Below are 24,796 nucleotides of genomic sequence, written 5' to 3' on the forward strand. Positions count from 1 at the left end.
GCGCGGCCGCCCCGGCGGTGCCGCCTCCCGGGACCGGCCCGGCCCGGCCCGACTTACCGGCAGCACCGAGACCAGCGCCGGCTGCCCTCCGTGCGCGGAGCCCAGCGGAGCAGACGGGCGGGCGAGTGGGCGGGGGGAACGGCAGCGGCGGGGCGGGTTGTCGGCCGGAGCGCGGACACGGGGGACGAGGCGGGGGGCTGCCGGGCAACGGGGCCGCGGGCCTGGGCAGCGACGGAGCTGCCGGGCCCCAGCACCGGCGGCCTGGGAGGAGGCGGCGGTGGAGCGAGGGGGAGGGTGAGGTCCCGGGCTGTGGGGCGGGGGCCGGGGCCGGGCCCCAGCGGGTTAGGCTGCGCCGCGCCGCGAGGGTTCCGGGATGGGCCTTTGGGGCTGTGGAGATGCTGAGGGGTCTGGAGTTTCTGATGGGGAAAGGCTGAGAGAGCTGGGGCTGTTGAGCTGGAGAAGAGAAGCTGAGGTGGGATCTTATCAATGTGATAAATATCTCAGGGTGGGTGTCAAGAGGATGGACCAGACCCTTTTCTATGGTGCCCAGCAACAGGGTGAGTAGCAATGGGCACAGACTAAAACACAGGAGGTTCCATCTGAATATGAGGAGAAGCTTCTTTCTTTTGAGGTGCCAGAGCCCTGACCCAGGCTTCCCAGAGCAGGTGTGGAGTCTCCTTCTCTGGAGACATTCCAACCTGCCTGGACGTGACCCTGTGTGATCTGCTCTGGTGACCCTGCGTTAGGGGTTGGGCTGGGGGATCTCCAGAGGTCCCTTCAACCCCAACTAGGTTGGGATTCAGTGGTGAAGCTGTGGGTGTGGGGGACGTGGGGTCTCTGCAGGCTGCTGATAGCGGTGTGGGCAAGTCCTGAGGTGGGTCCTGCCCCAGTGGACCAGGAAACACTCCCTGTGGGGCAGCTGCTGCTCAAGGCCCCGGCACACCTAGGGCCGGTCTTCGCTTTTATCACACATTGGGTTGTGTTTTCCCCACAGGAACTATGTGTGCCAGCAATCGCAACTGAGCAGGGGTGCTGCTTCTCCTCTCTTGAAAGTTTTCTGACTTCACATGTTCTCAAGGATGTAGTGAGAGGTCAGTCTGGTCAAAAGGACTTCACACTGCAAAGATAGAGAGGAAGTTCCCAAATCATTTCCAGATAATGTGCTTTTCTGTGCAGGAGCCGCCTGAACCCAATGGATGGGGATCATATTTGCGTATAAATGATTATCATACACATCTTTTGGAGAAGTAAGCCCTCAGGTGGGTTTGTTGTTAAGTATTTATAAAGCTGTTGTTGACTCTGTGCATTTTGTGTTGTTGAGTAGCAATAAATTAGCTTTCAAGTGTTGCTTGTGCTCTTTCTGTTGTGTCTGTGCCTATAGAAATGTTCTTTTATGTTATCTGTAAACAAGAAAATGAAAACAACAAAGACCAGGAAGGAAAGTTGGAGTACAGGGGGTGGAACACAATGACAACGCAATAATTGGAGTTTTTTGCTCTTAGAATCTACTTGCCCGCATTAGATTGTGGGCTTTGTTGGAATGATTGGATATCAATGTGCTGCCTTATTGCAGTCCCACTGACAAGTAACTTTGGATTTCTTAGGCTGCTTTTTGCACTAATTTCTTTTTGTGCTGTTGGGTGCTCTCCTTCCTCTACTGAAATGTCAGGTGCAGGGAGTCAGTTCAGAAGTGATGTAAAGAATTACCCTTGCCTGTGCGTTGTGTCCGCTCTGCCTCTAGTTCCTCAGGTGTTTTCTGCAACGATTCTTATGTTTCCTTAAATTTACATTTGGTAGGTTACAAACATGTTCAGCGCGAGCCAATCCTCCAAAGCCCAGTTCCTGGACAAAGCACGGCAGGCTCGGGAGGAGCGGCGGGAGCTGAAGGAGAGGGAACGAGCCACCATCCAGATCCAGGCTTTGATCAGGAGATTTCTCTGTCGATGTCATCTGCAGAGGGAGATAAGGTGTGTGAAATTCTACCTTCCACGCTTTGCTCTTGTCTGGAGAGGTGTGCTTGATTTTTAACTCATTTTTCCCGCTTTGGTAGGAGAGAAGTGGATGATTTCTTTGGGGCAAGTGAATCTGGCTCAAATAAAAGAAGTGCTCTTTCTGTCTTCAAAATTGCTAGGAAACTGCTGTTTATATTTAATCCTAAAGAGGACAAAGAGGTAAGGTGGCTACTCTGACACACTTTTCTTCTTTTGAGGATGTTTTAACATGTTAAATATGTTCAATTAGCTATCTGGCGATCATATAGGTTCTCTTGTTATATTTTTGCCTCAGAAATGTGATCTCTGTCTCCTCATCCTTCTTGGAGAGATCTGCCTATAGGAAGGAAATAGAAGAACCCTTTAATTTTTTAATAGCTGTTCCATATACGGGGCGTAATTTAACGACTGTTGTTCCCAATGACCACGCCAAGTTCAGTAACTGAGCAGTGCCCTCGGATTTTGTCAGCTGCATCAGCTCCCCAGGCAGCTGCGTTGTGACGAGCTCACACAGTGTCCTGGCAGAGTCTGGTCTGCAGACAGTTTGTGTTGCAACCGCTTTTCTCACCCTGCCTTGCATTTGTGGTTTCAGAGTGAAGCCCTTTGCTGTACTGTCTATGAAATGATGATATTTGCCCCAGGAAACTGTGAGAGCTAATTATGAGGAAAACAATTGGAAAATAAAAGGCTGTATATAAGAAGCCATCGGTACTGGCTGTAGAGAATGTGTTTGAAACATTTGGTTTGTTATGGAGGTGTCTTGCTCCCTCTGCTGAGCTGTTCCTAGTGCTTTTCTGCAATAGCCCTTCCTGTTGTTGGAACTAATGCCACTTTTTTTTCCTCCCAGAGATTTGAAAAGCTCTGCCGGTGTATTCTGAATAGTATGGATGTTGAGAATGAGCCCAAGGTCAGCAGCATAGTTTTTCTAGTTTGAGGCTGGGAGGGTTGTTTGTGTTTTGGTTTTTTTTTCCATTTGTTTTTAATTCTGTGTGTGGGGATTTAGGTTGGTGATACTTTAATTTTTAGCTTTCAAAACCCCCAAACACTGCTGAGATTCTATGGTGAAATGTTGGACAAGTTCTGTAGTATTCCTCTGATATTTTTTTACTCTGTATACAGCAATAGGAGTTAAAGAGCGATTTCTTTCTGTGCTGGGTGCTGTGTTTTGACCAGTGAATTGTGGGGAGAGAAATATCTTTGTTCTGCTGCTGGGCTGAGCAGGGCACTGGGTTACAAAGCTCCCTGGGAATACATTCTGGCGATCAGCACCACAAATACCGATCACTGCTCCCGTTTGTTTTGTATCCGGCCTGTCTCAGGTGTGGTATGTGTCGCTGGCGCTCTCCAAGGATCTTACGCTCTTATGGATCAAACAGATCAAAGACATTTTGTGGTTTTGCTGTGAATTCCTCAAGCAGCTTAAGGTGAGAAATGTTTTCTTTGTGTTTTGCCTCCCTGCATTTAACAGTTTTGTTGTTTGGCACAAAGCTAATTTGATGTGTTGACATTGGTGTTTGCTATCGCAGCCTGACATCTTGCAAGACTCCAGACTGGTCAACTTGCACCTCACAATGCTCATCACCTTCACGGACACTTCTACGTGGAAAATTCTTCGGGGAAAAGGTTGGTGCATCCGATTCAATATTTTAAGCCACTTATCTGGGATTTGCTATTAAAACTGAGTGTTTTTTCCGAACATTTTTTTCGCCCTGTGCTTACCGCAAAGGTTCATTATGCTGCCGTACCTGCACAAAGCACGGAACGGGCAGCAAGGGTTCCCTTGAGATTAGATAGCCTATTTCCCTTAGAACAGCAACAGTTACAATGTTTTTATAATGCTCCAAAATCTCACACACAAGAAGTGTTCAGGGGATAATGGAATGTGGTTTTAGCTCTGAGGTTTTGTAGGAAATTCACATAGAAAAGGTAAATAAGTATTTGGAGGAAATGAGACTCATACTTCACTTGATGTGAAATGCTGCTAAAACGGTGTTTTTGCATATAAGGGCAAGGATGTCGTGCAAAAAGAGCTCATGAATTGACAAATGTTTATAGTGTGTAAGGAGGTAAAGAGTGGAGCCGTGATGCTGTTTGAGTAACACCCGTGTTTAACTCGGCAGGTGAAACCCTGAGGCCGGCCATGAACCACATCTGTGCAAACATCATGGGACACCTGAATCAGAAGGGATTTTATTCTGTGCTGCAGGTCAGTCTCCAGCTAATTGTTTATTCTAAACAAGCCCCAGTCCTGTGCTGGCTCCTTGTTCTGAGGAAACTTCTATGCTCTCTGTGTGTCAGGGAGAAGCTGGTTACGGAACACCGATGATTTGCGTGTGGTTGTATTTTTCTTCAAAGCAGTAAAGCAGAGTCTCCCCACTTGAGACCAAATACACTGTCTCCTTTTTGTCACTGAATCTAAATCACTTAATCCCCTTGTAATGAGATGGACAGGGGCGAGTCTTGAATATTTTTCTGAACTTTGCTGCTGCCATGTTGTATGGGTTGGGTTTGGTTTACAGTTCTGTTGGGGAAAGGAACTGGGGTAGTTTTAATTAATCTTTTAAATGAGAATTATATTACCAGGCAACTGTGAGCCTTGCCTGGCAATTGTAAAAGGCCTGGGAAACCTCTGAGTACAGGTGCTAGAGAAATAAGTCTGTAGAGTGTCTGATTAGATTGCAGTTTTTCTGTTATGCCTTTATCAACCTGAAGCCCTTCTAGTTGTGCCAAATGACTTGTTGTAACAGGTGTTTAGGTTTCTCTGGTGGTGTTCCTTTTCTCTGCTCTGAAAATAAACATAATGTGTTTCAGGAGTAGTCATCATCTCTTTCTGATTACTGCAGTTTGTTTGTTTGTTTTTATTCCAGATTTTGCTAACTAATGGCTTGGCAAGATCCAGACCTTCCTTGTCCAAAGGCTCTTTAACTGCTGTCTTCTCCCTGGCATTGCGGTAAGGCAGCCAGAGCTATTTGGGGTGACATGCAGTTAAAGTCATCTTTATTGTGTTTTTCTACCAGTCTCTTTGTGCCACTGAGCATATTGTCCTGATGAAAGAAGCTGCTTTAGGCAAACAGCTCACTTTCCTGTCATCCTTCTTCAGATCAGAATGCTCTGAAGTCAGTAATTAGTGTTACTATCAGCCTGGACTTTGGAGTGCAATTCCAGTTTAGAGCACAGCGTCTGTATGTGTTTCTGTTGAACCATCAGAAGGGGCAGGAAGTCTCTAGATAAGAACGGTGGTTCACAAAGAACGATGAGCTGCTGATGCAGATCTACCTGTTACTCAGTTGCAGGGGCAAAGTTTGTCCCTGAAACGAGAGCTCTTTGCAGGTCTGTCTAATGATTCAGTCTGTTTTCTTTAAAAAAAGAGAAGTATGCTGTTACCCTGACCTCATGTCACTTCACTTTGGAAATCTGCAGCCACTAATGAGCATTCTTTTAATGACTTCAGTGGTTAATTGTGTGCCACTTCCCTTCTGTTGCTGTCACTGCTGGGATGATGAGGTTGTGATGTTCAGTAGGGTAGTAGTGGATGTTCCTTGAATATGCCACTTGACATCTTCCTAAGGAAAACAACTATTTAATTACTGACTTTGTGGTAGTGGGGAGAAGAGGAATTTAGGAAATGAACCACAAAGCACTTATAGTGCTATGGGTGGTGTTGATGTGCTGGGTAAAAATACATTATACTGTGAACTGTTTGGCTGATATTCCTTTGAGTCATAAGCAATTTTGTGAACTTGCTTTGATAACAGGAGTGTAAGTGAATGTTCTTTTTCCAGTGATGCCTCTTGATGGGGATAGAACCAGCAGCCGGTTCTGAACGGCTGGGTTACAGACTGTGTCTGGCTTTGCTAGATTGGGCTTCTTGCACTGAAGTATTTTTCTCTCTGTAGCCCTGTGGTTGCTGCGCAGTTTTCAGACAATCTGTTGAGGTCGTTTCTGATCCATATCATGTCTGTGCCTGCTATAATGACTCATCTTGCTACTCTAACACCTGAGGTAAGTGGGTGATGTAATAGTGCCAAAAATCCCTGAATATCACATAAGACCACTTGTTATTCTGTTTTATCAACTCTTGGAACAAAGCATTGGCTTTTCTCTCTCTGCCAGTTTCAACTTTCTGTTATTGAAGCGGTTGTTCCTTACACCCTACAGATACGCTGGATTTGTAATACCGCAGAAGTGGGATGGTGGGCTGAGCTGCCCTAAAATAAATAAATAAGAATAAAAATAAAGGCATACTTTAGAAACAGCTTGAATTTTTTTGCATGTCCTTATTCTTCCATTTCTGTAACCATAGGCAGAGCCATAGCAAGAATTGGTCAGTTTGCGTGGCAGAGAATCTGTAATGGTAATTAGTAGGTTGTCCACTAATTTAATTCAACGTGGCTACTCCTCTGTGTGGCTTGGTGTGGACAGGCATGTTTTGTGCCAAATGGGCATTCTGTGTTCTCACAGATAGACACTTGCAGAGGTCTGTCTACACCTAGAACGTGGCCTATTCACCCGCAAGGCTTTTTATTTCCTAGGCCAGCTTCCTGTCACACTATCTTCAGCGCAATTCTCAACTTGCTGCTTTCTTTGGAAAGACAATCCGAATTGCTGACAGCAGATCAGGTGTGGTGACTTCTCAGCCTCACTGGGTCTTAAATTCTGTCTTTCAGCGTCTGGGAGTGATAGAATCTCATGATCTTTTCCGCAAGTTCATCCTATTTTTAAGTCGTGAAGCACAATGCCGAGATGTCTGTGTGTGCCTGGAAGGAAGTCACACTCTTTGTTTGTTGGGTAAGCACCTGTAAGACTTCTTTGTTTTTTTTCCACTGTGCTTGGAAGAGAATTTTGAGTCAAGTTGTCATTCTCCATGGGTCAGAGCTGCATCCAACTTACGATTTTTTGATCCTTATTTTTAAGATTTTAAATAATAATTGAGATTTATCTAGTGATATTGCAGACATGGTTTAAGGCCCTTGCAAATGGAGGAAGGGTCAGAAGATTCTTGTATTCATGTCATCACACCTAAACCATGAAGTAGTATCTCTGCTAGCTTTTCGCTTGGACTCTGAGAAAGCCTCACAGCGTAGCAGGCTTGAATCTAACTTCCCTAAAGGGATGTGCCACTGAAATATTTTAAATTCACATTTCTGTAAAAATAACAAGAACAGTTGGAACTCGGGAATAACCATGGATCATCTGTAGGTCACAGTACTTGGTAGCAGGTGTTGGTGGGATTCAGGTGAGAAGGGGCTGATGTGTACTGGACATGGCTCGCTGCAGGGTGGCCTCTTATTCTTCACCGAAGTCCCACTGGGGATTGAAAAGGGTTGTGAGTTCATTCCCTCTATTATGTCTGTAGCCACTTTCCCACAGCATCTGTTGCTCTTTTAAATCTTGCTGTGCTGGTCATTCCACCAGGTAATCTCGTGTACCTGGGCTCCTTGAATGACAGAGTTCTGGAGGAGGAGACGGCTCACTTTGTGGATGTGCTTGTTCACATGCTTTCCTACTGCCAGAAGTATGTTTCACAAAAGAAATCCAACCTCACCCACTGGCATCCTGTTCTGGGCTGGTTTTCACAGACTGTGGATTATGGGTGAGTGAGGAGAACCTTATGGTGATAGATGATTAAGTCTCTTTTTTTTTTAGTGCTGCAGTGTTTTTTATGTTTTGAAACCCTATTCAGAATAACTTCTCAGATATTTCAGGATATATCTGCACAATATAAACTGATGCATTCATATACAGACTATTACATGAGGAAATTTGTTTAGTATAGTCAGACTGGTAAACAGTGGCCATCCTGGTACACTCAGCACGAGACTTGTATGTCAGCTCTTCCTATGAGAACCATCTGTAGGGTGGGTGCAAACTCTGTTTTGATGATGAGCTAAACGTATCACAGTCTCACTGTCTGGTGTTTTATTCCAGCCTGCCTTCTAACGTGTCTCTTCCGGCTTGTCTTTCAGCCTGAACGAGTCCATGCCTCTGCTGACAAAGCAACTGCAGCATCTCTGGGGAGTCCACCTGATCCGCATCCTCTTCAGTGACGTGCTCAGCAAGAAATTACTGGAGAATCAGGAAACAGCTCAGCTGCCAATGCAGCCCATTTCCCCTCAGAACAGCCTTCCGATGAAGAGTCAGTTCGGGAGGGTTGCTTTGGTTTTGTGTGTGTGTTTGTGTGTGTGTACACATTGTCTTTGTCTCTCGCAGACTTGCAGGGCTTTGACTTTGCCACTTATGCTAAAAGGTTTGAGTAATTACTTGCTGCTGCAGCTTAAGTGGGGATATGATCTCTCCTACTTGTAATTCCTGCTCAGAATGCCTCTGTGACCCAGGGCAAGCCTCTTACTTTGGTGCTGTGAAAAATATTTGCTTATTTTAGCAGGATTTGTGATTATTTCTCAAGTAGCTGAAGTGCTTACTGTATAACTTAGTACTTCGCAAGGCAAGATGAGAGGGCAGCTTCCCAGGTGGAAAGCAAGGGGCAGCTGGCTTGTGGACCTGCAACGCATGGTCATTCTGCAGAGTATTTGGAATAAAACAGTTGTATTCTAACTATTTTCTAGCTGCTCTCCATAGCACCAGATCCCGTGGTCATTAGTTACTGTGGTTCTGTGGAGTAGCGCCTGCTGAAATATTCTGTAGGGTGTCTGCTAGAAAAATCCACCCAAACCTGTCTGTGGAATGACTTAGTCTGCTTACCTCTTTATTGCATGGCTGCCAAGCGACTGAGAATAAGAAACAGTTCAGAACAGCACTTCTGTCTCCTGAACCCAGATCTCATGTGCTTCTCTGTACACAGATCTTTTCAAGAGGGCTTTCCAGAAATCTGCGTCTGTCCGCAACATTCTCAAGCCTGTTGGGGGCAAGCGAGTGGACTCGGCAGAAGTGCAGAAGGTGTGCAGCATCTGTGTCCTGTACCAAACCACACTCACAACACTGACACAGATCCGACTGCAGATACTCACAGGTCAGAGTGTTTCTGTGCTTTTCGAATCACTTAAAAATGTGGAGAAAAAATAGATTTTTCTTATTAAATTCTGTTGACTTGTTGGTAGTTTTATTACTGACAACAGTTTATTGACTGGCTGGGTGGAAGGCTTGTTCCATCCTGAATCATACATCTGATCAATAACATTCATCACTTCTTTATCAAGCATTAACTCTCCAGAATACAAATTGAAGCAAGTTTTCCTATAATGAAACCTTGCTTACTCCATATTGAACTTAAGACTGAGTCAGTGTTTTTGAAAACCTGGCAATATTAATCTTTATGTGGTGGAAACGCTGAATGCTTTCATACATCTTTAGAACAAATTACCTGTCTTGGGAATGGATGGAGGAGGAGATAAGGCTGGTTTTGGAGCAGAGGAGTGACTCCAGAACCTTTGTTTGTGGCTCTAGTGGTGCCCACAGACACAACCCTGTTCTTTGTGTTCTCCTCTCTGAGATGGCTGTAATTGTGATTGGGTCGCAGGAATTAATTATTTTCTAAAATTGCAAAATAGTTAGTGAGAGAAGGCTTCAGATGTGCATACAATTAATGCCTCGTTAAAAGGCTTTTTCCTGCTTTCCTGGTGACTGTATATCTCCTTGTTAATGCAGACAGACTTGGAAGCCAAATGTGATGCTTATGTTTCCTTCAAGTAATGTGTTGCTTTGCAAAAGGATTTTTCAGCTCTAAGTCCTGTTTGTTTGAGCCTCCATGAGCAAGGAGGCAGATCAAGCTTTACTGAGTGTGCTTTATTTTTCTCTTGCCAGGCCTCACTTACCTGGATGATCTTTTGCCCAAATTATGGGCTTTTATCTGTGAGCTGGGACCACAGGGCGGGTTAAAGCTCTTCTTGGAGTGCTTGAATAATGATACGGAGGAATCCAAGAGGCTCCTGGCCATGTTGATGCTCTTCTGTGACTGCTCCCGCCACCTTATCACGTAGGTAGCAAGCAGAGGCTGCTCTCTAGTTTTGTAATGCAAAGCTCTTGTATTTCTTAGGTTTCAAGAGGAACAGTTAAGGTATTTCTGCTTTTGCATAACAATAACTAGGCAGACTAAAAAAAAAATGGTGTTGCTGGTCAGTAGAGACAGTTTTCATAGCATGACTAATGAAAAAGTTCTCTTGGGGACTAATGTATAGCTGTATGAAATAATGTCTTGGCTGTATCTCAGACCTTTCATGCTGCCTTCTGTTAGGATCAGATATCAATCAAAATCAATAAATAACGTTTAGTTGTTTATGACTTAAGTCCTCATGGGTGTCAGCTGTCATAGAAATAAGAGCTGCTCCTAAATGATAATGTGCCTTTATGAAAATTTCAAAAGGGAATTAAATTGGCACTTGTGCATTTGCATTTGTTTTCTCCAATAGGATTCTTGATGACATAGAAGTCTATGAAGAGCAGATTTCATTCAAACTGGAAGAGCTTGTTACTATCTCATCTTTTCTGAATTCCTTTGTATTTAAGATGATCTGGGATGGAATTGTAGGTAAGTGCTTTTATTAGCATGAGTTGAGGTTACTGTTAAAACAGCAGTTGCCATTAATTGTGGAATCTGAAGCTTTTATGAATGATTTCTTTGCACAAAAAAACATCACATTGTGTGGCATGAGAATATGTCCCAGTCTTTTGGTGTCCAGATGCCACTATTGTGCTTGGCACCAAATAGAGTGCACTTTTCTATTTCCAACAAGAATTTGTGTAACAGACTTGATGTGCACGTTGCTTTTTGCCAGTGTAGCGCGACTGGGCCATGTGTTGGACAAGAATGTAACGCGGTGCTTTGACAAAGCAGAGCAGGCTTGCTGGGATCTCTGTAGATATCTAGTGTTGATCTGTATGCTGGTATAATTTGGGTAGAGCTCAATTCCGGCAGTTAGATGAGATAGCCATCACAGCAGAAATGGACTCAGCTGGAGCTGCTTGAGATGGCTTTGATGTGCCCAAGACATTTTTCACTTGGTTCAAAGAGGAGACTGTGTCTTCTGCAAGGCATGAAATCTCTCCCCTCTGCAAGCAGTGGAGTTTAGGACAAATACATGTCCTTAGTGTGGGGCAGAGGATCAACATGTTGCTCTTGGACACTCCAGTTCCCTGGCGTGCTTGGACATTGCTGCTTTGTTTCTTTTTGTTCAGAGAACGCCCGAGGGGAGACCCTGGAGCTGTTTCATTCTGTCCATGGCTGGCTCATGGTCTTGTATGAACGGGACTGCCGCAGGCGCTTTGCTCCAGAGGATCACTGGTTACGCAAGTAAGTGTGCAGCGCAAGGCAGGGATCGTGTGGAGCCGTGTGCTTGTCCCAGTGCAGCAGCTTCCCTGTGGGTGAGCAGTTTGGGGTTCCTTACTTTAAACTGAGTACCCCTTGTCCTACCTGCGAGATCCAGATGAGAACTGCTCCCCGGGTTTGCATTTGAGGCTGCCCCTCCTGTTGTGCTTCTCTTCTGTGGTGTAAGGATTAGCTGCTGCTCCTGGAGGGTGAGGGTTTGCAAACTGCCTCAACACCTAGCAGCTCAAGTGTCTCTGACCATCTTAGCTCTGTACACCTGAGCACTTACTTTGTCTTTGAAATCATTACAGGTTTCCTCTCTCTCCTACCCCTGGCTATTCCCCACACCTGGGCATTTCTCAGGCATCTCTGAATCTGTGCCTTTCTTTGTAAGGGACCTCAAACCCAGCGTGCTCTTCCAGGAGCTGGACAAGGACAAGAAACGAGCCCAGCTGCTCCTGCAGTACATCCCACACGTCATTCCCCACAAGAACGTGAGTAGGACAGAGACAGAGAGTGCAGGCTGAAAAGCTGATGACCTGAGTGGCCTGAGATGGAAGGGACATGCGTGTTGAGCATTTTGTGACGTGGAGCTTGTGACTGAAATGCCAGTTAAACAAAAGTCTTCACCTTCCCCCAAACTCTCCCCAGCGCATTTCCTCTAAACTGTCTTCATTGAGAGGGAGCTGATGTGTGTGGGCAGCTGCACAGTGTCAGCCCACAGTGCCTGATGAAAACTTACATTTCTTTTCTTTTTAAGAGAGTGCTGCTTTTCCGAAACATGGTTACAAAGGAGAAGGAGAAGCTTGGCCTGGTTGAAACCAGCTCTGCATCGCCTCATGTCACACATATCACGATCCGCCGCTCACGGATGCTGGAGGTGAGTGACCCGGCTTGGCTTGCAGAAGCCAACCAAGAAGCCGGTGAGTTGGTCTGATGAGAATGTGCTTTTACCTTCTCTGTGGGCACTGAGGGACCCAGTGCCAGTTCTGTCGCTTTTGTATGAAGTGATGTTACAAGAAAATGCTGGACCTTAGTTCACCTCAGACTGCTACAAACCTGGAGTTTTGACTAGGAAAAATGCTGGTATTTTTGAACACAAGATTCAATGACAAATGCAAGTTTCTGGGGTGCATTTGCACAGGTGTTTCACGTGTATCCCTGCGTGATTGTTCTCTGCCTCTTCTGCTCTGTGTAGGATGGGTATGAACAGCTACGGCAGCTTTCCCAGAACGCCATGAAGGGAGTGATCAGAGTGAAGTTTGTGAATGATCTGGGTGTCGATGAGGCTGGTATTGACCAAGATGGTGTCTTCAAAGAGTTTCTGGAAGAGATAATAAAGAAGGTGTTTGACCCTGCACTCAACTTGTTCAAGGTATGATGCAGAGCTGCAGATGCTGACCGTGACGACCCATTGCGGAGAGAAACAGCCTGGCTCACTGCGCTGTTACCTGTTTGTGTGCAGACTACCAGCGGTGACGAGAGGCTGTATCCATCCCCAACATCTTACATTCATGAGAACTATCTCCAGCTCTTTGAGTTTGTGGGGAAGATGCTTGGGAAGGCTGTCTATGAGGTGAGCCACAAGTACCATGTTAGAATGTTGTCACTGTTGGCATCTGTCACATGCTTGGGGAGGTGTTATTGAAGAAGTGAGTTCGAAAAAATGACATGGATAGAGATACTGATGATGGAGCAGTCTGGCACTTCTTCAGGCAGGTATTAAAAATAGTTTTGGAGGTAAAACCTGAGACACATCTTGATTATTCTTCCTGGTGCTGGGGACACTGGAATAGTGTATTATTTTGGTGTTACACCTTACAAGCATCCATTTGTTGATAACTTACTTAAAGGGACATGTGGTGAAAAGGAGGATGGGATGACAGAATGACCCTCTCCATGTAAGATAGTTCTTTTAAAGAAAACATGAAGTTGCCTTGTTACCTTTTTGTAGCTGCTTGGCTAATTAATGGATTTTAGAAGGGTGTGGGTTTCTTAGCTGATTTCAGTGTCTTACATCTTTGCACTTTTTCCACAACACATGATCTGCCTACAGGCCTCATAGCCAAAGATGTTGCACAGGACAAGTGTGCAGCAGGACCTTACCTGTGCGTTCTCCTTGTCTGCAGGGAATAGTTGTGGATGTACCATTCGCTTCCTTCTTCTTGAGCCAGCTGCTTGGGCACCACCACAGCGTCTTCTACAGCTCCGTAGATGAACTTCCCTCCTTGGACTCAGAGTTCTATAAAAATCTCACTTCAATTAAGGTTTGAGCATTCATTTTCCTGTTGTTTAACTCCTTTATCGCTGGCTGCTGCTAGAAATACTAGGATTGCAAATACTTTTGGGGTACTGATAATCTTTAAAAACACCTTTGGTGATGCTAAGGAAGGTGGCTGTCCTGTGTTTTTGCTGAGGCACACAGGAGTGAGAAGGGAGTCTGAAGGTGTAAACCTGGAACTGGCAGTCAGGAAATCCTGAGTTTTATCCTCAGTTCTGGTGCAGTGTCCCCATAACCTAGAGCAACTCATGTTGATTCTGTAATTCTATGGTTTTATGTATTTGTTATGCTTTGGTGCCTTGTATCTGCTGGGGATCACTTAGTGGGAGAGTAATAGAAAAATGCAGAGCTGCTGTTCCTGCTGCTAAACACTGACCATCTTTCCCTTTCTCTGTTGTTCCTCTAGCGCTATGATGGCGATATCAGTGACTTGGGCTTAACACTGTCCTACGATGAAGATGTAATGGGTCAGGTAGGTTTTTATTCAATGACTGATAGTCCAAGTCCACAACCCTGGCTCAGGCAGTCCCTGTTCCCCCAGGTTAGATCCCAGCTGCTCCACACGGGAGCATCTCCCTCGCTTGTCTCACTGATGCCTCCAGAAAGAGCTTTTGAAGCACTGTGATGCCGGCGTGGCAGATTGGGGTATTTGGCAGCAGAACTGGGTTTGACTCCTGAGCAGAGGTGTCCCAGCTTTTATTAGTGTCCTCGGAGCAGAGAAATACACCTGCAGCCTCACTTGCCAGCAGAGATAGCTGTTATTCTCTGCTGAGCTTTCTGAGAGCTGGCCCTGAGCATCTCAAAGTCAGGCACTGTCCACACACGCTACAAAGTGCTTTTTACTCTGGTACTTGCAGTTCCAAGCATATCGGTTGGATGCTCTGTGTGGCCCATCTGAACAAGGATCCTGCGGGGACTGACTGTAAATGACCTTGTGTTTGATTGTGGTTAGGACTGAGCTCTGCTCTCTTTTTATAAAAACCACCTGTGCTGACAGGTTGGCTCAGCATCAGAGGATCTCTGAACTCCCCTGTAGGATTCTGTGGCTTCATTGAGTATTTAGCTGTGGGCAGAGAATAGCTTTTTCCACAAAAAAGTTTGCCCTCCGACCCTTAATTTTTCTAGTGCCAGGATTTTCTGTTTTCTAGTTCAAAAACATTGTTTTGTGCTTCTCTGCATAACTGGTTTTCCTGTCTTTTAAAAAGAAGAATCTGTGTAAGCAGGGAGGAATTCCTTTTCTTTTAACGTAGCCATTTCCATCAGAGAAACCTGACGTCTGTCGGGTGGTCTTATGGCCTTGAGAAGCAAAGTCTGTTTGTCAGTCTCTTATAAAGGCTTCAAGGTTCGTGGTTGTACTCGTGCCTTGGGTTCTGTGCTGCTGTGTGTGCACAGCTGGAAAATACAGATAGATAAGACGTCAGTGGATGCTGTTGTTGCTGCAGATTCTGTGTGGAGAGCCCAGCTAGCGCAAAGCCTGAACAGTTAGCAGTGCAGATCGGTGGCACAGGGCTCAGAGACCAGTCATGGACCGTTTATCTGGGGCAGCTTGTCCTTGAGAGCTTTCCATGCTGTGTTTTTTTATTCCTAAGTTGCCTAGTTTGGACCTAGCTTGCATTACAGCACACAAAGCTTCTAAATCAAGCAGGGCACCCTGTTTTCCTTGTGCTTTGGCCTCACAAAAGCATCCAGCTGGGGTAACCTTGTGGTTCCTGGTTGAACTCATGTGTCTCCACTGGGTCCAGCTTTGTGTTGGGCACAGAGGAGCTGAGCTTCTCCCCATGCTGCGCTCCCTTCTGACCTTGGAAGTCACCTGGAACTGAAGCCCCGAGGCCACTGTAGCATGTGAATAATGACTTTCCTGAGTGCCCAGCTTGAGGGACAGGGAGCTGTGTCACTCGAGTGGCCCCAGAACGAGACCTGTGGAGCAGACAGCCAAGGATTGTGCTGGCAGACTGGCTCTGAGCTCGTTCAGCCTCTGGATTCGGGGATTATGACAGTCCCCCGGGGCTCTTTGAGTTGATTTGTGTGCGGTTCAGCAGTGATGGATCAGATGAGAGAGGAGGTTTCCTTGAAGAAGCGCTGGCTCCACTGGTGGGAGCAGTGGAGTTCCCTACTGTTCAATTACTATGTTAATATTTAAGTGAAACTGGTTCAAGGCAGAAGCAGGATTATTACTTAAATTTTAAATCCTACTGTTTTGTTGTAAAAATAAATGTTTTATGGGGAGGTAACAGCTTAGCATGGCATTTCTTTCCATTGTGGTTCCAGGCAGTAATTAGCAATACAATCATTTCTTCCTCAGCTTGTTTGCCATGAACTTGTTCCTGGAGGGAAGACCATTCCCGTTACCAATGAAAATAAGTAAGTACAGCAATTAGATTTTTAAGGTCACCACTGCAAAATACTTTATTCTAGTTCCTTGGGCTTGCATCTGGAATGAATTGAGATAGATTGGAGTAGAAGGAGCACATAAATATCTTAATAGAATTTACTGGTTACAGTTCATCGGCAGAAATTGTATTAAATTCGATTTGCAAAATAAAAATTGACAATTTGCTTCTTGAAACAGCGCTTCTGAGGTCAAAGGCACACAGTCTGTGAGATTCTGCAGAATTTAATGACGGTGATAGATACAGACAGATGGATTCAAAGCAATTCAGGCACACAGTCGTGAACATAGAGGGCACAGATGCTCAAAGACACCTTGGAGCAGACAGATCTTCTCAGAATGATAACATGTGGCAGTTGTATAAAGCACTGTTCTTCAGAGGAGACAGTGGTGAATTCAAATGTAGTCGACAGTCGTACTTTAGACACAGGAAATCGGAGGAGACACGGAGCCCTGTAGCTATTTTCACAGATAACTGGCTTTTAGATAGTTATCGTAAATGTCAACTCCAGAGCCTGAAAACCAAACCCACCTTTTTGTTCCCTTCATTTTTTTTTTCTTTTTCTGTACCCTTCAGTGATCATAAAAGCAGGGTAAAATATCTATTAAGCAGATGTGTGTTTGAACTGGTAATCTGGGGGTTGTTCTCTTAAATGGCAAGTGAAAGCTGGATCCTACCTGAGGATTTGTCTTTGTTAGTCGTGCTTTGCAACCTGATGTTCCCGGAAGTCTCTTCCCTTCTGGAGCTCTGACCAGGGAGTTTGCATTTGAAAGGATCATTCTCTGGCTTGTCTGAAGTCGGCTCAGAGAGAAAGTTGAAAGTCCTGTATGTTGCTCTGATCGCTTACAGCAGAAACCTTGAAGCTTTTGTGCAGCTGTGCACACAGATTGGTAGTTGGGAGGGAACAGAAGCGGCATTAGATGTGGAAGCAATCTTGAAACAGTTCTGTCTGCTAAAGCAGACAGAGGTCTCCTGGCTGAAAACCCAGTGCAGGGAATTGTGGTGGTGTCTGCCCAGGAGCTGGTGAAGAAGAATCCACCAGCTTGGTTGTTTCAACTGTTGGCGAGAAGAGGAAGCCTGATGGTGCTTCCCTCTGGTAAACAGTGCACCTCTTCTTACTGCTGGGGTGAAGGTGGAACTCCTCAGAGGTTTTTTGTGTGTTGATTCTCCAGCCATGGGTTCCAGTGCAGCGTCAGAGCCCAGACATTTGTTTTTCAAACCTAGAGAAGCAACCATGACTGGGATCTGATCCTTTAAAGAGGAACTGGATGCACGCTCAGCTCTGTGAGCTGCTGTCTGGCCAAGGTTCATAAAGTGATTATTATTGAAGCCAGCCAGTCCCTGGGTTGGGAAGAAGCTCTGAGAAATGAACAGACGGTCCCAGAGGTGGGAGGCAAAGTCTGGGCAGAAGAACAGCTTTTTCTGCTTAAACGAAGAGCAGGGCCCTGGAAGGGAAAGTGTAACGCAGTGCTAATCCCTTTTGGGCTGGAGAGACAGGTCAGCAGCCTGGTTCCTGCACCAGCGAGGTGGTTGTACCTTGTTGCTGCATCTCCATCACTGCCACCCTCCCTGTCACACGCAGGATCAGCTACATCCATCTCATGGCTCACTTTCGGATGCACACGCAAATCAAGAGTCAGACAGCAGCACTCATCAGTGGATTCAGGTCGATCATTAAGCCTGAGTGGATTCGTATGTTTTCCGCACCAGAATTGCAGCGGCTGATCTCTGGTGACAACGCTGAGATTGACCTCGAGGACTTAAAGTAAGTGAGCAACTTGGTGTGCTGGTCTCCCTGCTCAGCAAACCGAGCCAGTTTCTTACAGAGCTGTTTGGAGGTTTGCAGGATATGGACGCTTTCACAACTTTCTGCTCTTCTTAACTGAAATTTGAGGAGCAGACAGAAATGGAGCTGTAGAACATGTTCCTTAAAGCTAATTTGGACAAAGTACCAATGAACAGGAAGGGTCTCTTCCTCCACTGGCTCCTGAGAGCAGAAATTCTCCCTGCTTGTCACAACCTTTCTCTCCCCAGAAAACACACCGTGTATTACGGAGGCTTCCACGGGAGTCACCGGGTCATTATCTGGCTGTGGGACATCCTGGCCAATGACTTCAGCCCCGAGGAGAGAGCCATGTTTCTCAAGGTAATTGCCGGTGTTACAGCCCAGCCTACCTTTCAGGTTGATTGGTCTAGTACTGTTCTCATCCAGTTAGCTGGGAGCTTTCTCCAGAAATGCTTGACACCTTAAAATCAACATCCTGCTTCTCAGAGGGGTAGCCCTGGAAGCAGAGTTTCTATAAATGCACTTGTGCCAACCTGAGTAGTCTTCCCTAGATGGCAGTTTTCAAAGACCCGCGGAGCTGCTCACTAAAGCTCAGAAGCATGTACTGGGGGTGCTTAAACGCCAGCCCAAGCAGCCGTGACTGCATTACCTGCAGGTCTGGCACAGCCAGGCTGCTCTCGCTGCTGCCATCTTTGACCATCCATCACTTTTTCAGTTTGTTACCAGCTGCTCCAGGCCTCCGCTTCTGGGCTTCGCCTACCTCAAGCCTCCGTTTTCCATCCGCTGCGTGGAAGTCTCTGATGACCAGGTAGGGACCCTGCTTGCTCCTGCCTCGTGTGTTCCCTGCCAGGCCCCTCCCAGCCTCCTCATCTCGCATCAGGAAACTCTTAAGGCATAAAGATACGTGTTCCATAGGGCAAGGTGAAACAACCTCATGCTGATAGGGTGCATGCGGCTGCACCTACCTGCTCCCACACACAGCAGCACTCGGGCTCTTACTGCCTGTCTCCAGGGTTGTGTTTTCCCCTCGGGACCTCTCTGTGCCGCTGATCCAGTCCCCTGTGGACCATGCGTTTGTGGTGGCAGTTGCAGTTATAAGAGAAGCTCCTTTCTACCTGCTGTTGGGGACGGGGCTTCGAGGTTCAGCTCTCCCTGTTCCCAGCAGACGGGTTTGGTGTTGGCACCTCTGTCCTGTGCACAGGCACCCTGCTTGGCAGAAGCACAATGGAGAAGTGGAAGGTACTGTATTTCTGCTCCATTCTAGGACACTGGTGACACGCTGGGTAGCGTGCTACGAGGCTTCTTCACGATCCGCAAGAAAGAGCCAGGCGGGCGTCTCCCAACCTCCTCTACGTGTTTCAACCTCCTCAAGCTCCCCAACTACAGCAAGAAGAGCATCCTGCGGGAGAAGCTGCGCTACGCCATCAGCATGAACACTGGCTTCGAGCTGTCCTAGTGGCCCTGGACTCGGCGATGGGGGCTCTCAGAGCTGCTGGCTGCTGCTGGACGTGGAGGCCTTCGTGCACAGAGCTGCCGGCTCGCACGAGGGCTGGAGAGATGCAGCTGATAATAAAGGTTTCCAGGGAAGAGCTGCTGGGCCAGATAGGGCTGACTCTTCTTGGGCACTGCTCCAGGATGAAGGAGGTGATGGGCCTGACCCAATGCACTTCACTTGACACCCGCGTAAATCGTCTTTAAAAGCAAACCCTAGGGGAGCACAAAAGGAACATTAAAAGTGCCAGTCAGATTAGTGACCGTGATACCCCCAGCAGGCTCTGCAGTCTGGGCAGCTGCTGCTGGGGGAACGTTTCTTTTTCCTTTCCCAGGAGATGGTCCAGTTTCTTACTGGGTGGAAGTCGGTCTGTGGGAAGCTGCACAAAGGCAGAAACGTGACAGAGCCCACGAGGAGATGAGCAGGAGGCTGCAGCGTTGGATGTGCCACAAACGGGCACTGTTCTCTCAGGTCAGGTGTGTGTGGGGGCTGCCCAATGCCCTCACTCTGTGCAAGGCTCTTGTGTTTGTCTCGGAGAATGAACCACCCGCCCAGACTAGAGAAGCAGCAGGTTAAACACAAGCAGATGGACTCTGCCACTCTCAGGAAGGTTCCCGAGTGCGGGAGGTTAAGAGCTCAAGCAGCAGGCGTGGGGGTCAGCGTGCTGAGCCAGCTGTGTCTCTGCCAAGCTCTTGCCAGAGCCTGTGCTATGGACAAGAGGGTTTGTTGTCTGAATTTGCTCAGGAGCAGAAAAGGTTTAATTTTATCTAGTTTCCAGAGGACGGGCGGTGGCACGCAGCTCGGGCAGCCCTTGCCCCCTGCCTGCACTGGAAGGGAAATGTGTCGAGTTGCCGAGAGCCCTCTGGAAACCTTCGCTGGCAGATCTCCTCTTGCTCAGGTAGAGGTTTCACATTGTTTGCAGGCTCTTTTGTGATGGAGACATGCTGTTTCGAACCAGGACTTGGCCTCTGCGTAACAGCCACGTTTGCTTTGTTGCCAAACTATTTATTTTGGTTGCTTTGTCTCATTCTGGCCTTATTTTTAACGGTTGATGTTTGCCTGCAGCAGGCAGCTTTTTCAGGTTGCTCTGAAAGGCAGGGTGTGAGTGGGGAGTGTGCACGTATGTGTGTTTTGGGGAGATTTGGACCTTTCCTACCATTTCTAATGAAGTTCAGAGCTTGATTCGTAAAATGTCTCTGCAACTTCCCAGCCTTGGTCCCTCGTGCTGCTGCAAGTCCTGCCTGGGCCCAGACCAGGTGAGAGGAGGGACTGTGATCTCCTGGGCTGCTCAGTTCTTGCGGGGTTTCTGGCACAGAGGAAAGCCATGTATGTTCCCCTGTTCGGGACAGGATTAAAAACCAGTCACCCTCTCGCCTTCCCCAATTCTGCTCACTAATAAAACAAGCTCACTGATAAAGCAGAAGCTGCTGCTCTCTCCCCTGGACTTCCCTTTCCCCCCAGACTGTCCTGTGGCACCGGTGACCTTCACCCTGTGTTCTGGCTCCTCTGCACGGCTCGGTGCTTTGCTGCACAAGGCAGCTGGCAGCAGCCAGACCCTACCTCAGCCTTGGTCCATCCCTCAAGTTGCACCAGGGGAGGTTTAGATTGGACATTAGGGAATATTTCTTCCTGGAAAGGGCTGTGGGGCATTGGAACAGGGTGCCCAGGGCAGTGGTGGAGTCACCATCCCTGGAGGGGTTGGACAGATGCGGAGATGAGGTTCTCAGGGACACGGGTTAGTGCCAGGGGTTGGTTAATGGTTGGACTCTGTGATCTTGAGGGTCTTTTCCAACCAAAATGATTCTGTGATGATGTCCTGCAAGGGTTTACGTCCCCAGGTGTGCACGTTTCTCTGCACAGAGAAAGCTCCCTGGGCTCTCTGGAAGACCCTCTGAACCATGATATGTTGCACATTTCAAACAGACGAGAAAATACTTGGCGCTGTTCAACCAAGAGAACAGAGGTGGCCTTTGCTTCATTTTTCTCTTGTCTTGCTTCAGCTGGTTCTCAGAGAAGTAACCCCTTTTTTTAGAACCAATGCCTGGAAATGCGTCTGGAAAACCACATCAGGATGCTTTTTCTATGTCAGCTCAGTAATATTAAACAGGAGTGATCGGAAGCATTAGTGAGGACAGGAATGTCTGCATTCAGAGGACTCAAGATACTGGACTGAGTCCAGAGAAATTAAAAAATGATAATAAGCTGCCTTTTTAAAATTGGATTTCTTTTTTTACATAGAACATTTCAGCATTAACCAGTTGTTAATGTGTAGTTTGGAGATTTTAGGCACTGACTTGTACCGATCATAGTTAAAAATATCACGAGCTCTTTTCTTTTCTTTTAGGGAAAAGCAGTGTCTGAATAGAGCACAATGGTTGTTCAGTTGAGTGGATTGTTGAACACAGCAAAATAAAATCTTTGCTTCCCTTTATTCCTGCCTTCCTCAGGAGTACCATTCCTAGAAAAGATCTTAATGCAGACTTAGCGAGGTCCCTCCAAATCGGGAAATATTGCACTACCAGACACTACATCCAATTTTGTAGCTAGTGTAGAAAACGTGATTGTCTAGTGTGTGCCCTGGGTGGCTGTGTGTGCAATGATATTGCTCTTGAGCAGCTGATTTCTGTATGATTGGGAGGCTTTAATACGTTTTTGCCTGAGCAGAAGGCTGCGAACGTGTGTCAGTCCCTGCCTGCGCCACAGTGTTCTGCACAGTGTTCTTTGTAGGGCAGGGACGCTTCTGCCATGTGAGATTAATGACTGTTTTTTCTATAGAAGACTCACTGCTGGGGAGACCTTGGTTCCATCCCTTGTATCAGAAATGCAGGAAAGAGAAAAATAAACCTGGTATGATAAGATGAGTGGATGTCTCCTCTTCCTTTCTGTGGTGCAATGCTGCTGCTCAGAGCAGGGAGCAGAGTTTTGGGGCACCTGTGAGATGGGCTGGAGGCTGCTGCTCCCTTGGAAATCCCTTTTGCCGGGCTGGTTCCTGTGTGTGCTTGGGTGCCCCTGAGAGATGGGCTCCTTGGGGTGCTCTGGTGAGCAATATGAGACCTGACAGTGTTGTTTGAAGCAGGATTTGTTCTTTTGTCTTGGAGTATGATGGAAAAATCCTACTTGGTTCTGCAAGGTGCTGAGACTTGGGTCCTTCGTACCTTCCTCAGAGCGCTCCGGGGATGTGTTGATGGTGAGCCCAGGAGTTCGCGGTGCTCTGTGCACGTCTCTGCTCAGCTGGGAATGGCTGGTGAAAGGAAAACCAGATGGGAATGCCAAGGCAGATCCCCCAACGCAGGAGTGCGGGGCAGCACGTGTCCCCGAGCACGCAGCTGCCCTGTCGGGCGAGCGCTCTTTGCCAGGAGCTGCAGCTCGGGGGCAAAGCTGCCTTCAGAACAGCCAGGCCTGGGTTTGGGTGGCCAGCGGGGCCAACTCTGGATCTTTGCACTGAGGAATTTTACACTTCTTGGTTTGGGGAGGGAGAAGAGTTGTAGGGAGACATGGGTTTGTGGGGCAAGGCTGCACTTTTTATTTTAGAAACTGCCCTAAGGACCTGTCACTCAAGCCAACATGGGGTTTGTTGTTAGTAATAATAATCATAATAATAATATAGGCACTGTGTTGTTCCCCTCGCCTGGCTCTGGGAGCGAGGAGCTGTGCCTGCTGCTCCTGCTTCCCCCAGAGTTCAGAGTCGGTGCGTGAAGCTCCCCTGGCTCCCTGCCCGCTCTTGCCATGCCCGTCCTGCGTGTTTGTCCTGGGACCGTGTGCTCGGGACCAGCCCTGTGGACGCTGGGGCTTCGCTGGGGAGAGGAAGCTCGGCGGGAGCGAGGGAGAGGGCTCGCAGTCAGTGTGCAAGCGCCATTGTTTTGACACAGACACATATGGCGCCGTCAGAAACAGCAAAAAGAAACCCCACAGCAGATGCTGCCAAGGCAGAGAGCTGGCAGCGAACAGCCAGGCCTGCAAAGTGCCTGCTTCCCTGTTGCTGCGTGGCACGCCAGCACGGCACGGTCTTGCCGGGGATGGCTCCGCGCACACCACTGCACCTCGGGACTGGCCGAAGGTGACGTCTGACGGTGGCTGAGGTGCTCAGACCATGCACGGGCTGGGCACGGAGCTGGGGCGATCGCCAGAGGCTGGTGCTGCCTTGGTGGCGGTGCTGGGGTATCCCAGCCGTGATGGCTGCCGTGTGGGCACAGGCGTGCTGGGGAGCTACAGCTTCCCCAACTGCTCCTCCAGCCTGGCCCAGGCCCTGACCCACACCACAGACCGGCATTCCCCCTGTTTTGTGCAACCTCTCAGTCCATGCTCCTTCCCAGAGCAGTTGCAGGTTTGGATGGAGAGGGAAGAGATGTCCCAAGCTCCGCTCTCCACACCCCTGAGCACAACGACATCAGGTATTCCCACAGCTTATTTTTGTGTTTGCTCATGTTTACTGAGGCATGCAGCAGCTCCTGCAGCACGTTGGTGACCTGACTAGGAGATGGGGTGATCAAACCTCCGTGGCACTGGCTTGGCACTGCCCCCTTGTACAGGGGCTGTTCAGAAATGTGGTTTTGTGGCTGTTTCTAAGGTCAAATTCCTTGGTACTGACCCTCTGCAGCTTCCCTGGGGTGGCTGGAGCACTGGCTCTCGCTCTGCCCCTCAGTGCTCGCCCTGTGAAGCAGCCACAGTGGGGATGAGGCACAGAGATGGGCACTTTGTGCTGGGTTGGGGCAGAGCTGGAGCTGAGGGACCAAGACAGCCTCAATGCAAACAGGCTGCATCTGCTTCTGTATGATGCAGGGACGGTGGCTTTTAGCCGAAGATGCTATCGCTGACCTTTTCTAGCCAGGTCTTACCAAGTTGTAGCAGAAGATGTTTGGGTGGGAAGGGTTTTTCTTTGACCACTTCCAGGTAAAATGGGATTTTCGGGGGCCTGTGACTGCAGGGGACTTGACTCGGTGGCAGATGTGGTCCCTTCTGTTCCTCCAGCTGGAGAGGAGGAGCATGGGGCTGCTGCTGGTTCTCCGCTGCCGTGGCCATGCACCCCAAAACTCACCCTTGAAGTGCAGCATCACACCAAGCCCTGAGGTGGGGACTCAGGTACGGGTCCTTCCTTCTGTGCATCAGCAGAGGGAATGCTGCCTTGGATAAATTTACATATGACTTGGCAAAATGTATGTTTGTGTCATTTCTGCAGGAGCAGCAGCCGGCTCTGCTGCTTGCACGTTGTGGCGGTAATAGAGGTGCTTGAGTTATAGTGAAACTTATTTCATTTTACAGCTCCTACAGCGTTAACAGATGTACAGGCGTCTGATCCAATCATGCAGCAAGAGATTTTGGGGCCAGTTCTTCCAGTTTTGACAGCGTGTAAGCTAGGAGCAGCCATACATTTTACAAACAAGAATAAACGACCCTTAGCAACATATGTCTGTGCTGGCAGCTCCAGCGTCATCATAAATAAGGAGCCCTGCTAGGAAGGACTGGATCTGGGCTCCGCAGACAGTCAGGATGGACAAAGCATCTGCCTTCCTCCCGGGATATTAATGAGGCACAGGCACTGGAATCCCTGCGCTGTACGGCTGGATTTGCTGGGTGGGGACAAAGGACTTGGGGAA

At 47.8% G+C, this 24,796-nt stretch overlaps 1 protein-coding gene across 3 annotated transcripts; it reads left to right on the top strand.

The window, feature by feature from the left end:
* UBE3B (ubiquitin protein ligase E3B) lies at positions 1-22,063 on the top strand. 3 transcript variants are annotated; one of them, XM_071816054.1, is made up of 29 exons: positions 1-121; positions 995-1,091; positions 1,177-1,259; positions 1,798-1,967; positions 2,051-2,171; positions 2,839-2,898; positions 3,311-3,415; positions 3,518-3,614; positions 4,112-4,197; positions 4,859-4,941; positions 5,888-5,993; positions 6,659-6,779; positions 7,407-7,584; positions 7,958-8,127; positions 8,794-8,961; positions 9,753-9,924; positions 10,358-10,476; positions 11,124-11,238; positions 11,648-11,747; positions 12,014-12,133; positions 12,452-12,628; positions 12,719-12,829; positions 13,383-13,520; positions 13,941-14,006; positions 15,837-15,895; positions 17,507-17,689; positions 17,959-18,070; positions 18,426-18,518; positions 18,975-22,063. In XM_071816054.1, the coding sequence occupies exons 4-29, from the start codon at positions 1,807-1,809 to the stop codon at positions 19,164-19,166; spliced, it is 3,213 nt and encodes a 1,070-aa protein (XP_071672155.1). In that variant the 5' UTR covers positions 1-121; positions 995-1,091; positions 1,177-1,259; positions 1,798-1,806; the 3' UTR covers positions 19,167-22,063. The 3 variants fall into 3 exon arrangements, with proteins under 3 accessions (XP_071672155.1, XP_071672156.1, XP_065707563.1); XM_071816055.1 differs by lacking the exon at positions 1-121 and adding an exon at positions 202-294; XM_065851491.2 differs by lacking the exon at positions 1-121 and adding an exon at positions 325-557.
* The last annotated feature ends 2,733 nt before the right edge of the window (positions 22,064-24,796 follow it).

The sequence above is a fragment of the Patagioenas fasciata genome, chromosome 17 (genome assembly GCF_037038585.1).
Source record: "Patagioenas fasciata isolate bPatFas1 chromosome 17, bPatFas1.hap1, whole genome shotgun sequence".
NCBI classification, from domain to species: Eukaryota; Metazoa; Chordata; class Aves; order Columbiformes; family Columbidae; genus Patagioenas; species Patagioenas fasciata.

What these genes read in the sequence shown, in the direction of transcription:
- UBE3B (XM_071816054.1), top strand. Translation starts at nt 1,807, where the DNA reads ATGTTCAGCGCGAGCCAATCCTCCAAAGCCCAGTTCCTGGACAAAGCA. An exon ending in GATTTTATTCTGTGCTGCAG is followed by an intron (nt 4,198 to 4,858) that starts GTCAGTCTCCAG and finishes TTTTTATTCCAG; the next exon opens with ATTTTGCTAACTAATGGCTT. An exon ending in TCACACTCTTTGTTTGTTGG is followed by an intron (nt 6,780 to 7,406) that starts GTAAGCACCTGT and finishes TCATTCCACCAG; the next exon opens with GTAATCTCGTGTACCTGGGC.